The 15,047-nt window shown below is 39.8% G+C and overlaps 1 protein-coding gene across 2 annotated transcripts; it reads left to right on the top strand.

Annotated features, from left to right (window-relative positions):
- The first annotated feature begins 24 nt into the window (after positions 1–24).
- On the top strand, positions 25–8,955 carry LOC110954686 (uromodulin-like 1). 2 transcript variants are annotated; one of them, XM_051937439.1, is made up of 7 exons: positions 25–1,651; positions 1,757–2,888; positions 3,021–3,181; positions 4,738–4,974; positions 6,550–6,706; positions 6,782–6,866; positions 7,705–8,955. In XM_051937439.1, the coding sequence occupies exons 2-7, from the start codon at positions 2,541–2,543 to the stop codon at positions 7,890–7,892; spliced, it is 1,176 nt and encodes a 391-aa protein (XP_051793399.1). In that variant the 5' UTR covers positions 25–1,651; positions 1,757–2,540; the 3' UTR covers positions 7,893–8,955. The 2 variants fall into 2 exon arrangements, with proteins under 2 accessions (XP_051793399.1, XP_051793400.1); XM_051937440.1 differs by lacking the exon at positions 1,757–2,888.
- Positions 8,956–15,047: the final 6,092 nt, after the last annotated feature.

Genomic DNA, 15,047 nt, shown 5'->3' with positions numbered 1-15,047 from the left:
TTCCAAGGGTTATCCAATCACTGAATGTAATCGTTGATGTAAGAGGCTTCAAACACATCTGTTGCATACAATTCTGGCCCAAGGCCTGTTCTTCTGTCACCAACAGATCCGTCAGTCCCCAGAGATAAGGAGGATGGTAGATTCAGAGCAGGTAAAAATAGAGATCAGAGGCTTCTCCCCTGGCAGTGTGGTGGTCAACTTCACCGTGATATTCACCCCAAGTCAAAGCCAAAACATAAGTAATGTGTCCACGGTGCTGCTGCACTCTCTGATGAACATCTCCAAATACACTGTGGATAAAAACAACACAAGCATTAATGGTATGTCTCTTTCTAGTATTGAAAAGTTGAAAAGTTTGAGGTCACTTAGAAATGTCTTTATTTTTGAAAGAAAATCTTTTCTTTCAATGAAGATAACATTAAATGAATCAGAAATCCAGTGTAGACATTGTTAATGCAGTAAATGACTATTGTAACTGAAAATGGCTGATTTTTAATGGAATATCTACATAGGGGTACAGAGGAACATTTCCAGCAACCATCACTCCTGTGTTCTAATGCTACATTGTGTTAGCTAATGGTGCTGAAAGGCTAATTGATGATTAGAAAACTCTTGTGCAATCATGTTAGCACTTGAATAAAAATGTGAGTTTTCATGGAAAACATGAAATTGAAATTGTCTGGGTGAACCCAAGCGTGTGAACGATAGTGCACATTACCTGCAAGTGTTTCTTCTAGCAAAGTTTGATTTTACATTTCAAAGTTAGTTTAGGTTAGTTGGTCATGGTTAGTGCAATGCAGCTTGTGAAAACAGTTAGATGTGTGTGGGCCTCGCTCTTCCACCTGCTTCCTGCATCTTCCCACTGGGACATCTCTGCTGAACAGCTGTGATCTGAAGCAGCCGCCCAGCCAGCCACCTGATCTGGCAGATCACAGCAAAGGATTTGGCGTGCACATTCAAGCAGATGATGTGATCACTAACCAAGAATTACGTGAAGAGCTTTCTTTAACGTAGTGGATCACTGCACAAGCCAAGTCTCCTGCATCTATACTGAAGGATGATCCTCTTCACTCGTGGGTTTCTCTTCTTTGCACTATTTTGTATCAGTACTTTGTTCCATTCAAATCAAATTCTTAACATGAAAGACATGGCACTGCAACCTGGCGGCGGTTTCATCTAGCAAAATTAAAGGATATTCGATGAAATACGTGCCTAAGATACTACTTCCTGCATCAAAGTGAAGGAACTGACTCTTGCTCTCCTCGACCTTCTGTTGTACTGGGGGAAGCTTTAAGCCTTGATTATACTCCCTCGTGGGTATGTGAGAGTCTGTCTGACATAATTTTCATCATCTGCTGAAGTCCATCCCAAATTTGTGTCTGTGTCCTCACCACTGGTGAATACAGTGAATAGAGCTATTCATGTTTGAAGAACAGGAATTTTCAGAATCAACAGATAACAAGCAGCAATATAAAACTCAACTTACTGACCCTATTTTATTTGTTTATTGCAGATTTTAATGAATGTGCTTCACTGGAGCATGACTGCTCCTACTGGGCAACATGTATAAACACTTGGGGCTCCTACATGTGTGTTTGTCAGGATGGATTTACAGACAACAATCCAGAAAGGCCTGGACGAGCCTGTCAAGGTAGAATCTCATAGTGTGGCAGTGGGAAAGGTTAATCTTACGTATATGATTTGCATCAACAGCAGCAGAATTTCTTTTGCATTCTGTGTGTCTTGTTTTGTGCAGCAATTGCTACCCTGGAGCCAGCGGCACCAGCACTGACAACAGCAATATTTTCTCCAGCCAGCACCACTCCTGTCTCTCAGTTAGAACCTTCAACCAGTGATCCAGCCTTAACCACTGTAATTACTCCAGGGATAGCCACCGTCATTAGAACAAGTGAAACAGTTCCCACAACAATCTCAATCAGTGCTCAAGATACCACTATCTCTACCACTACAAACCCCACTCCTGCACCAACAAAACCTACTACTGCCCCAACAATCACCCCTAGTATTCCAACAGCTTCCTCTGCTCCAACAACAACTACTGTCCATGCAATTGTTAATACGGCCCCAACAACTACCACTAGTACTCCAACAATTTCTGTCCCAACAACAGTTACTGCCCCAATAACTACCATTAGTACCCTAACAAACACTTCCACCCCAGTGACCACCACTACTACCCCTACAATTACCTTTACTACCCTAGTGACTACTTCTGCCCCAACAACCGCTGCCACTCCAACAACAGTCACTACTGCACCTGCAGTAACTACTACTACCCCAACAACCAGCATTAGTATTATCCCAACAACCAATATTACCCTACCAACCACTTCTATGACTACAACAATTGTTACTGCTCTTGTAATGACTACTGCTGCCACAGTACCCACTACCACCCCAGGAACCACCACTATCACTCCAAAAACCATTACTACTACCCCAACAGCCACCACTACCACCCCAATGACCATTACTGCCACCCGACAATTACCCCTTATACTCCAACAACAATCACTACCATGCCAACAACCACTCCCAATGTCATCCCAACAAACACCACTACCACCCCAAGAACCACCACTAATAGCCCAACAACCACCTCTACTGTCCCAACAACCACCGCTAATACCCCAACAGCCACTACTACACTGAGAGTTGCCAACAATGGCTCCATGCGAGGGTCCCTTTCAGTCCACTGCAGAGTTGCTGCCATCACTGTGACAATGGCGAAAGATTTTCTTTTGAGCTCCAAGATCCAGGAGAGCACCCTGTACTTAGGCATGCGGGGATGTGGCGTGAATGGAGGCAATGATACTCATGTCCAGCTGACTGTTGCATGGAATGAATGTGCCACTCGACTTGTGCATGTGAGTTTTGAAACTTTTATATTTCCCAGTATTTTCACATATTTCATTAGTACTATGCATTCCAGCATTTAGTCTCTAATAGTGAAGTGATATAACTGACACAAAGCCTGCCTCCAATGTCCGGTATTTTAGAATGAGACCTACTACACAGCATCTGTTACCCTGTTCAGCACCATGGATCCATATACCTCACCAAGCGGAGCAGTGGAAGTGCCCACAAAACTGCTGGAAGTTCCCATCATGTGTACCTACATGAAGAGCATGCTTATCTCTGCTGACTTTAGCTCCATGGGGTATGCGTCACTCATCATTTCTATTACTTAGCATGCTTGAGCACTTTGCAAAAATAATCCCTGCACATAAATATATTATAAAAAAGTGCATTTCTTTGAAGGTTGCTGCTTCAAAGAACTATCTGCTTTCCATTTGTAAATGATGGTCCACTGTATCCTATGCTAAAGGAGATAAGAATGAGAGCACCACTCTTTAACATTTAGATCATCTGGCCAGCTCTTATCATGGCAGTCACTTAAATACTAACTTTATTCCTAAGCAAACTAAACTAAACAGGCTGTTTGACTGCTACTCTGCACTCCTCTAAAAAGCAGGCTTTAGCCCTTAGACCAATCATGTAACATTTTAGAAAGGAGCCTACCTACCTGACACTGGATGAAACCTGCTTGGGTTACCAGTATATCACGTGGTTAACACAGACCATGCACGCCTGCACTCACACCGACAGCCAGTTGAGAATCACCAGTTAAGACGACCATGGTAATTAGAATGTGTTTTATGTTTTAGTAAGTGTTTTTCTTGGCTAGCAGAGTCCCCCTGTTTACTGTCTTTCTGCTATGCTAAACTAAACAACTGCAGCGTGGCTGCAATTGAAAATATCCAGAGTTTCAAATCACATACTTTTTCTGTCTCCTTCAGTACATACTGCATCTGTCCTCACATAGTACAGACTGTTGTAATGGTGACATACGACTACTACAAGCTACTTCATCATAATATTGCACCTCAAGCTTGAATCATCTTGCTCATATTTACATCGCAATCTGCTGTGTGAAGTGAGCTGTCATCTGTCCACAGCGATGTTTGTGACGCATCTTCCTCTGCAGAGGATTGTGGGTCAGATTGGCCAGAAAAGCTGACTTGCATGCTGCAAAAGGAGACCAGCAGTATGACACTTGTTATTTTTGGTGTATGACATTTGACATACTGTGTACTGGAATATACTGAATCTGTGGTAGTGTAAGTTTCAGAAAGCACCCACGTAGTATGACACACAGCTCAGTTTCAGTCTTGTCATTTATCTCTCGGAAAACAAGTTAATAAAATGCCAAACAGCCATCCATCCATTGTATATACACCACTTATTCCTCATTAGGGTGGCAGGGAGGCTGGAGTCTATCCCAGCTGACTTAGAGCACCAGTCTATGACAGGACTACTCATAGAGAACACTCATATTCACACATGTGAACAATTTAAAAGTACCAGTTAACCTGAGCATGTTTTTGGACTGTTCGAGGAAGCCGGAGTACCCAGAGAAAACTCATGCACGTACAGGGAGAACACACAAACTCCATACAGAAAGATCCCAGGCTCAGGCCGGGAATGCCAAACATTTACTTTAAAAAATTCAGCATTACTTTTAAGTGAAATAAAAGCAAATTATAACATGGTGCTGTATTAGAAAAGGTTCTGGGTGTCTCATCGGTCCATCACCAGCATTTATTCAACACAGGAAAACAGCAACAAATCTCCTCAATCTTGTCCCGTGTTACTCAGTTTTGCAGTGCATCCCAGCTGTATTCCAGCTGTACATATTTTGTCCTCCATCTGCAGGTATGACATGATCAAAGATGTCATCATGGGCCTGGGGTCATTCCAGGTGACGGTACAGCTGATGAACGGTTCAGTACCTCTGCCCTACAACTACAGCTTGTCCTCTGAGCAGGCAGTGGTGGTGGAGGTCAGACTCAACACATCATCAGAGCAGCTTAAAGTAGTCATCAACAAGTGCTGGGCCACTCCCACCCGAAGCCCTGCAGACACCTACAGCTACGCCTTCCTGGAGAACAGGTCTGTTCCTGCTACACCACTGTTACTGTTTTTACCTGCAGGTGCTAAAATATTGCTCATTCTCTCCCCTAATTAAAGATAATACTTCATTTTACTCATGTTGCGACCATTAATGTTACCATTACTTCAGAGAATCTTGTCCAAGGGGCCAGGATCCCAAATGCGGTCACTTGATTAGCATATAGGATGATGACAGACTTCTACCAATCTAATTTCATTACATTAGGTAAATTAGATTTTATCTGTTATGTAAAGATAATAAGTTGAGTATTATCCTGTCTCTTGGGAAAACAGGATAGTTAGTTTTTTATGGCAAGTAAAAAATAAAAAATCAACCTGTGTCCACGGATTATGACAACAAATGAAACTATTACAAGCATGTTTTCAGCTTCTGCAAGTTTTTCAAATAACTTCTCAAATAACTAATGTGAAGCTCCTTATAATGCTTTTTAAAATAAAATTCTAACGCAATTGATGTAATTTGTGCTACCAGATCTAAATTGGCCTAATATATAGAAGGTCTTTAATATGCTCTGCAGATTCCTTCAAGCTTCAACATAAAGTTCAAATTTCAAACTAAGGTTTTAAGCTAAACAAGCCACCTGCACTCTCTTTGTATTTTTCTAGTCTGGCTCAACTGCAAATAAGTGTCTCTAAGTATTTCCAAAAACGTCCAAAATCTTAATATCATTTTGTACAGTGCTGTTATACTTGATCAATTTGAACCAATTTGATCTGAAAGATTCCATATTGTTTCCCTTTTCAGGAAATGAATCAAAGTGTCACATGTCCCCACAGTGTGTTGATGGTTCATTTCATCATGCCTGTATAACCTCTGCCTTTAAACCTGTTCAAAATAGACTGCTTTGCTCCATAAATCAATGTTATCCACTTCAGGAAGAATCTCTCTGCATGCCAGCATGTGCCAGCCAGAGCTGTCAGTCACAGTTTGAGCTTAGAAAACTATTGGTTACTTAAATGGTACATAGCTCCTGGGTCAAATTCTTACTCACTTGTAAAGTAAAGAAGGTTACCTATGTGGGTGGCCAGATGAATGACACAAGAAAACATCCGAGTGTCATAACAGATTTTTTTTAACTCCTTTAAATTTACAACAACCACAAAACACAAGAAAAATAATAGATTTCCCTCCTGTGGGACGTTAAGGTTAAATGACAGAGAGATGGAAAATATGACATCATCTGCTCCACAGGAACAACTCTGCACCCTTGTTAGCAGGAAGACGTTTACTGATTCACAGCTAGAAGCACTTCAGTTCAAACTAGACTTACTTCAGTGCAACATCTCAAAAAGAAACAGTGGCATCAATATTAACAAATTGTTCAGTGAAACAACTAACTCAGTGTTAGTGGTTTCTGCAAAAACATCAAGCTGAGGTGACATAATTGATTAAATTCACAGCTACCTACTCTGACAGTTGTCTACGTATACAAAGATGATTCTACAAGTTACAGTCCGAAATTGACTAGCATTAATTTGCATTTATAGTTAACACAGTTTAGAAATAAAGCAAGTCAAAGTTCTGTTTTCAGTCAGTTGTTTATGTCTCCACAGCTGTTCCATGAACTCATACACCAAAGTGCTGATGAACGGGAACTCCAGCACGTCCCGTGTGTCCGTTCAGATATTCTCTATCGTCAACCTGAATGTGATCTATCTACACTGCCAGGTCCAGATCTGCATCCAGATCGGATCAGATACCTGTGTGCCCGTGAGTACTTTCTAGGACTGTTGTTGGAATATTTAAAGAAGATATAATACGTGATATTCTCATACTTTCTTACAGGACTGTCTACAAAGAACAGCTCGTTCTGCAAAAACTGTTGGAAGAGCGTTTGACTCTCTTGGGCCTATATTCAAGTCAGATGAAGGTGAGGCTTTCTATACAGTATAACTCTATCTGCTCCAAGCCATTTGAGTCTAGCTGGATGTGCATTAAAATGTGAATATTTTTCCACTGTATGCCTTTTCTGCTCATCAGTTCAACTCAAAATTAATTTATGACTTTTGAGCTCCTGCCTCTGACACAGTGGCCCTTTCTAAAATTAGAAATGTGTTTAAAGACTCCAGTCTCCATATTAAACTTGACTAGGCTCTTCATTCAAAAATATAAACGAGCCAACTAGCTGCTGAATGAAGTCTGTTGTGTTGTTATCTGTGTTATCAGTCTGGTAGAAAGGAAAATTCCTTCAGCATGATAGAAAACAGATGTTTCAAAAACTGTGAACTTCATGAAATACATTAAAGATCCATTCATTTGAATCCAATTGTTTTAATGATAAACTTATTAGTGATAATTTTGAAAAGTTCTTTTTGGGAGTGTCTGAGTGAGAGAGTCTATGTTCGGGTCAAGAGTAAGGGTGGTGGTGGCTGAGTTCAGAGGTTTGGGTTTCAAGTTCAAGCTCTGCTGAGGTGTCACTGCTGGGTTCTGGAGGCTCCAGAGTCACCTTATCAGTACTGACCCTGCCCTCTGACCCCAGCTACCTAACAAGATGGAATGTGTTAAAAGATTCCTGTTCATTGTACTCAGTCGATGTGAATAAACTTGAATCCTAACCCTCATTAAAATACCAGTATTTGTAGAATCTTGTCACCATTTAGCTATTTAAAGCCAGCTAAATGTCAAACCTCTTCAGCATGGAACATATCAGTAATTTTCTCTATTTTTCTTTTCACTTGTCATTTCTAATGAGGTATATATTCTTGCAGAGTCCGTGGAGGAAGAAATCAGCACTCTCCAAATAGTTGGCCTCTCCTGTCTTGGAATCGGCCTGTCAATCTTCTTCATCGTTGGCTTTGTCTGCCTCTTCTACTACCAGAGGAACCGTATTGGACACTATAATTTCAGCGTCAAACCCAAGCAAGAGAACTTCACCTACCTAGTCTTTAACACCTAGGGGTGCAGCAGCACTCACAACCAAAGTCACACAATTAGAAAACATTTTTGCAGCAGCAGCAGATACACCAATCAGCCACAACATCACGACTACTGACATTGCAGGTCAGGCAACCCCCTCACCCTCTCACCTCACATAGCAGCAGCAGTCCTTGATGACAGTTTCCAGGACAATGCACCCTGACACACCACATAAACTGTTCAGAAGTGGCCCAGGGAATAGGACGGAGCTAAGGTGTTCATCCGGGTTCCCCATTCCCCAGATCCAAATCATATTGAGCATCTGTGGGAGGTACCAGGATAAACTTTATCAGAGTAGGTCCCACCTTGCACGAAATTCACTGCTACCCCACTTAGTCAGAGTAGTTTTAGCACAATAAATGGAGCCAACACAATGTGGTCATAATGTTATATCTGATAGGTGTACATTTGCAAGGTAATTACAGTAGAGCTGCCAGTAGGTGTCGCTGTTGCATTATTCACATTAGAGTCCCTATAATTCACATTAACACTCTTAAACACTGCACATCTTTGCACATTAAATGTTTTCTGAATTACAGATTACATTTGCATCTCATTTGGCCCCTCTTCTTTATATATTTGAAATATTAACATTGCATAGTAGTTGCAAACAGAGGTGTCATATAAAAAAATTAAATAAATACTTATGAATAGTTTTAAATGAAAGAACATCTGACGTTTTTAAAGTTTCTTTTTTGTGACATCTTACCTTTAGCTCTGACAAAAAAGATTTCACAGAAGCACAGAAAATGATATTAAAAATGTTTTACTACAAAGCTCAAATCAGAATTTGCTATGTGATGATCTTGCACTTAACTAGCTTGCATGGCATCTGTGTTTAAAATATCATGATCGTCTAGTTAAATATGGTTGAAATACATCATTTGCAATACTGCACAGGTATCAGTTTACTGGATTTTAGCTACTATTTTTCTAGAACTGTTGTTTTAGATCTTATACTGTGCATGTCCTGACTTTACAGTACCAAAAGTGAATACACCCCTATGCAGTATCACGTACATTAAAAATGATCCTAAATTGTATCATCTTGTATTGATCGCATCACTTATAAATTGAAAAGTAGCATATTTGCTCTTCTGTAAAATTAAAAACTAACAGTTTAGAGTCGCTATATTAAACTGCAGGGCCCACAGTGGGAGCCCAATGCAACACAAGTCAGTGCATCTTTCATTAGTGATATTCAAATCTTTTATTTTTTAATACTTCATATGTCCTCTTTTATTTTTGATCACAGATTCAAACCTCTTCAGCATGGAACATAACAGTTGTTGCACTAATTTCTGGACAGATGTTCTTTCATTTTTATACTTTTTTTTTCGCAGCATCTCTTTGCTGGAGGGGTTGTGTTGCTCTACCTTTCTCTTTAAAATACATCAAGGTTCAAACTCATTTAGGTTAGATTTTCAAAGTTTTTCTTCTTTACAAACTTTCGTGTGATTTTGGCTTCTGTAGAATCATCTTCAAGGATTCATCTTGTCAGCCAGTATTTTGGATTATCCATAGACATTTGTGGTACCATCTATACATGTGATCTCCCAAATACTTGTTGCACTCATGTAACCTCAAATCATCATATTCCCACTTCTGTGCTTCACTGAAGACACAAATTTGTCTTGTCTCTTCTGTATTCATTTGATTTCTTTTCATCTTCTTAAACACAGTTAAATCCTACAGTTTTGAACCAAAAACAAACAACGTCCATGAAGGCGAGGATTACACACCATCCTTCACTTTGCTGGAGCTGTCACAAAAACTCTAATTTGCGCTGAAAATCCCAGAGTCAAGACTAATGCACACACAAGTCTGTTTTTGGAGCTAGATTGTACAAGTAGCTCACTGTTCATGGTGTCATTTCAGGAGGACGACCACTGCAGCTCTGACTAGCCGTACTATGGCCTGTTCTACACCTCCTGACATGCTGCAAATACACACGTGGACAAAATTGTTGGTACCCCTCAGTTAAAGAAGGAAAAACCCACAATTCTCACTGAAATCACTTGAAACTCACAAAAGTAACAATAAATAAAAATTTATTGAAAATTAAATAATCAAAATCAGCCATCACTTTTGAATTGTTGATTAACATAATTATTTAAGAAAACAAACTAATGAAATAGGGCTGGACAAAAATGATGGTACCCATAACTTAATATTTTGTTGCACAACCTTTTGAGGCAATCACTGCAATTAAACGATTTCTGTATTTGTCAATGAGCGTTCTGCAGCTGTCAACAGGTATTTTGGCCCACTCCTCATGAGCAAACAGCTCCAGTTGTCTCAGGTTTGATGGGTGTCTTCTCCAAATGGCATGTTTCAGCTCCTTCCTCATATGTTCAATGGGATTCAGATCTGGGCTCATAGAAGGCCACTTTAGAATAGTCCAACGCTTTTCTCTCAGCCATTCTTGGGTGTTTTTGGCTGTGTGTTTTGGATCGTTGTCCTGTTGGAAGACCCATGACCTGCGACTGAGACCAAGCTTTCTGACACTAGGCAGCACATTTCTCTCCAGAATGCCTTGATAGTCTTCAGATTTCATCGTACCTTGCACACTTTCAAGACACCCTGTGCCAGATGCAGCAAAGCAGCCCCAAAACATTACTGAGCCTCCTCCATGTTTCACCGTAGGGACAGTGTTCTTTTCTTCGTATGCTTGGTTTTTGAGTCTATGAACATAGAGTTGATGTGCCTTACCAAAAAGCTCCAGTTTGGTCTCATCTGTCCAAAGGACATTCTCCCAGAAGCTTTGTGGCTTGTCAACATGCATTTTTGCAAATTCCAGTCTGGCTTTTTTATGAGTTTTTTTCAGCAGTGGTGTCCTCCTTGGTCGTCTCCCATGAAGTCCACTTTGGCTCAAACAACGACGAATGGTGCGATCTGACACTGATGTACCTTGGCCTTGGAGTTCACCTTTAATTTCTTTGGAGGTTGCTCTGGGCTCTTTGGATACAATTCCAACGATCCGTCTCTTCAATTTGTCATCAATTTTCCTCTTGCGGCCACGTCCAGGGAGGTTGGCTACTGTCCCGTGGGTCTTGAACTTCTGAATAATATGAGCCACTGTTGTCACAGGAACTTCAAGCTGTTTAGAGATGGTCTTATAGCCTTTACCTTTAAGATGTTTGTCTATAATTTTTTTTTCGGATGTCCTGGGACAATTCTCTCCTTCGCTTTCTGTTGTCCATGTTCAGTGTGGTACACACCTTTTCACCAAACAGCAGGGTGACTACTTGTCTCCCTTTAAATAGGCAGACTGACTGATTATGAGTTTGGAAACACCTGTGATGTCAATTAAATGACACACCTGAGTCAATCATGTCACTCTGGTCAAATAGTTTTCAATCTTTTATAGAGGTACCATCATTTTTGTCCAGGCCTGTTTCATTAGTTTGTTTTTTTAAATAATTATGTTAATCAACAATTCAAAAGTAATGGCTGTTTTTGATTATTTAATTTTCAATAAATTTTTATTTATTGTTACTTTTGTGAGTTTCAAGTGATTTCAGTGAGAATTGTGGGTTTTTCCTTCTTTAACTGAGGGGTACCAACAATTTTGTCCACGTGTGTATATTTCCTCCAATTGTTGGCTGGTTCTATGTCCTTTTTAATCTTTGTGTCGTCCCACAGTCTGATTTTTCAGGTCCATGTGGAACCAAGATACAGATAGACACAATTAAGAAAGTTCAAGTTTTCTAACTTGTGAGTCAATAATCACAGGTGCATTCACTTTTGTTGCTTTTCTAAGGTGAGGCCAGTATTTTCAGTACAGTCTTTACAGTACAGGAGCATCGATTCTACTTGTCAGCTATGCAGTTTTTGAGAGATGATACAATTTAGAATTTTAAATGATATTTTAATTGTGTACTCACTTCTGTTGTCTGCTGTACATTTTGGCTTCAGCTAGGACAAAAAATACAGACACAAGCATTAGTCATGATAATAACACAAGAGGTGACACGCTAGCTAGGTGACACGAGTTCTCAAAATATTTCAATACATGGCTCACATTATCAAGTAATGTGATTAGCCTACACTAAACTATTGCATATCTGGATGTAGAAGAGTGCTTTGTCTCTATGTGTAGGCCTGTGATAGACTGGTGACCTGTCAAGGGTGTAATCTGCCTTCGCCTTAAGTCAGCTGGGATAGACTCCAGCCCCTACGACCCTAACGAGGCTAGAGTATGTATAGATAACAGATGAATATCTATGTATAACTTATCATGTTCATATAGTCATGTATGCTTGAAATACACAGCACAGGCAAAACTTTATTATATTTAGCTGCTATTTTTCCACAATAGTACCTTTAGAGTTTGTACTGTTTGTGACATAACTGGAATTTAAGTTATATTGTCTTTATTTGTGCTGTAAATGGTGTGACAAAAAAAACGTGTCTTGCATGAAACCGGACACTTGGTGGTGCTGCTGACACACTTCTTGAGTTCCTCTAAAACAATGTAAAATGGCTTCCTGCATGCACAACATGTTTACAGTGTTGGTGGAGAACAAGGAAAGGCAGGTGATGGTTCAAGAAAAAAGCTGCCATTTCATCTACAGTTGTCTGTCTGTTTTTGGATGGGATGAAGGTCGTAGTGAGTGTGGTGTCACGTTCTTCCTTTTCTCAGACCAGTGGATGAGAAAATGATCTCCACTGAGTCTTTTTAAGTCACGCAGAGTTAAAGAGGATGAAGTAGTTTTTCACCTTCCCTTTTTACAATGCCACATTGCTGACTACAGGATCATAAATGCAGCTCCTGCACCAGAGGGCGCTATGGGACCTCTGAGGAGGTTAAAAACAGAACTACTGTACCAGCATACTTCTCAACGTGGAACACTTAAAGGTACTGCTGAACAATATGAGATGTCCTTAATTAGTAAAAACTTTATAATTTCAGCCCAGATGGACCATCAGAAATTTGCTGAATCAAGACTCTGAAACTAATAAAAGCATGTATCCTTGTTAGATGAGCAGAAAAACATATAGAATACTACTCTCTAGAGTATCCATGTTGTTCCCACTGACAAAGTCTCTCTGCAATAACAATTCTAACAACAATTAATTGATTATCTGTCAACAATTAAAAATTACTGTTCAACTATATTTTAGGATTAAGTAGTCAGTTTAAGTCTAATATCTCTGAATATCTTTGGGATTTAGACAAAACAAAACAGAACATCTTGGACTTCAGGAAATAGAACATTTTTCCAAAGTTTTTGAAATTTTATGGACTAAACAACTAATTGATTACCTGAGAAAATAATTGACAGATAAACTGACAATAAAATATAATCATTAATTTGAGGCATACTGACCAATGTCGTTAATTGGTGACTGTGATATGAATACAAATCAGTGTGTTTTTGAGCAGCATTACTGATTTTTTGTTGTAGTACATAACACTTTGCATTAGGTCTGATCAATTAGTTGAATTAAAATCAAAATCACAGCTTGAAATGATATTAATAACAAATAACAAAGGCTGTGATTTGGATGTGTATTGAAAGGCAAATGCTGTGACTCTTTTTTAAATTCTTATACCAACAGACTGAATTGTTCATGGTTTGTTTCAGAAATATCACGTTCTGCTTTCTATTCACTGAATTCTATTCATTTCTATTCAAATGGCATGATTTTTGTTGAAATCTGGTTTCACGCTGACATGAAAGAGTCCTTTTTGTGTCTGTTCTCGCAAAATATAAAAAAGAAAAGAAGAATTTCCAATGCCAAATTTAGTGCTGTTGAAGTAGAAAGTAGCATATAGTAAAAAATATTCATGCACAAGTCACTTCAAACTTCATTTAAGCACTGCAATTGAGTACATTTACTTAGTTACTTTACAACCATTCAATCTGATATGTCAGATGTTTGCCTGACATCTGTGTTACTGTTACTGCTCTTACATACAATGGGTCCCTGATAAAATAGATCTGTGGTGTTTGGTACTGGGATATTAGATCCTGGGGTCAAAATAAAACCAGGCCAGAAGCAGCTCCTTTGTCAAAATGCGAGACTGTCCTCCTTGAAAAAACGACCACATAGGTCGTCTGTACACGCCCATATTACGACCGAGTGTTACGTTTTGAAGTTAAGTGACCACTAGCGGTTGAGTAAATATTGACACTCTAGTGTCTCAGCTGAAACGTCACCATGAACAAACTTTGACCTAACACTAACCCTAACCCTAACCCTAATCCTAACCATAACCCTAAACCCGTCTTGCAAAAGTGAGGGAAAAGCCGTTTCACAAATTAAATCCTGTAATGTCTTCCTGTCCCCCGTAGGGGCGCTAATCTAGATACGCTCTCATGGGTCGTATTCAGGGGCACGTACATACGACCTGTGTGGTCGTATGAGTTTGAGGGCTTGTTGGAAAATGCAGCAGAGAACATGTGAATAAATGTGAAATCAGCTGAAATAAGGTTCATGACAACAGTGAGTTCGACTTTATATTCAGGCTGGTGACCAGAATATATGTGACAGAGAACTTCTAACTTGGACAATATTTGTGGGCTCAGTGGGTAGAGTGGCCGTCTTGCAACTGGAAGGTTGCCAGTTCAATCCTTGGCCTGTCATGCTCATGTCGAGGTATCCCTGAGCAAGACACCTCACCTCTAATTGCTCCTGATGGGTTGTGGTTAGCGCCTTGCATGGCAGCTTCCACCATCAGTGTGTGAATGGGTGAATGTGACGTATCTTGTAAGGAGCTTTGCAGGTATAGTAAAGCGCTATATAAATACAGACCATTTACCAATTCCATCGTCTCCATGGTGCACAGCAAAAACATACATCTGGCATTTTTTGATGCATCCAGGTAGCCTATATAAAAGGCTGAAACATTCTGAAAAGTCAGAAAACAACGTTTTCACCTGCTCTTGAACTTGTATCGACCTGTTCAAAGATCAGCTGCGGAAAGCAAAAACTTGGAAAAAAAACTTTTGGAAAGCAAAGACCTGAAGAAGAAACTTTGAAGAATACAGACCTGAAGAGGAAACTTTGGAGAAAGAAGACCTGAAGAGGAAACTTTGGAGAAGGAAGACCTGAAGAGGAAACTTTGGTGAAGGAAGACCTGAAGAGGAAACTTTGGAGAAGGAAGACCTACAATTCTACAATTTCA

Source organism: Acanthochromis polyacanthus, chromosome 17 (assembly GCF_021347895.1).
Source record: "Acanthochromis polyacanthus isolate Apoly-LR-REF ecotype Palm Island chromosome 17, KAUST_Apoly_ChrSc, whole genome shotgun sequence".
Classification (NCBI taxonomy): Eukaryota; Metazoa; Chordata; class Actinopteri; family Pomacentridae; genus Acanthochromis; species Acanthochromis polyacanthus.
Note: the sequence above shows the minus strand (reverse complement) of the source record. Positions and strands in the feature narration are given on the sequence as shown.

Excerpts from the sequence above, each read along its gene's own strand:
- LOC110954686 (XM_051937439.1), top strand. The coding sequence starts at position 2,541 with ATGCCAACAACCACTCCCAATGTCATCCCAACAAACACCACTACCACC. Across the intron at positions 4,975-6,549 it reads TACGCCTTCCTGGAGAACAG|CTGTTCCATGAACTCATACA; the intron begins GTCTGTTCCTGC and ends ATGTCTCCACAG. Across the intron at positions 6,867-7,704 it reads TATATTCAAGTCAGATGAAG|AGTCCGTGGAGGAAGAAATC; the intron begins GTGAGGCTTTCT and ends ATATTCTTGCAG.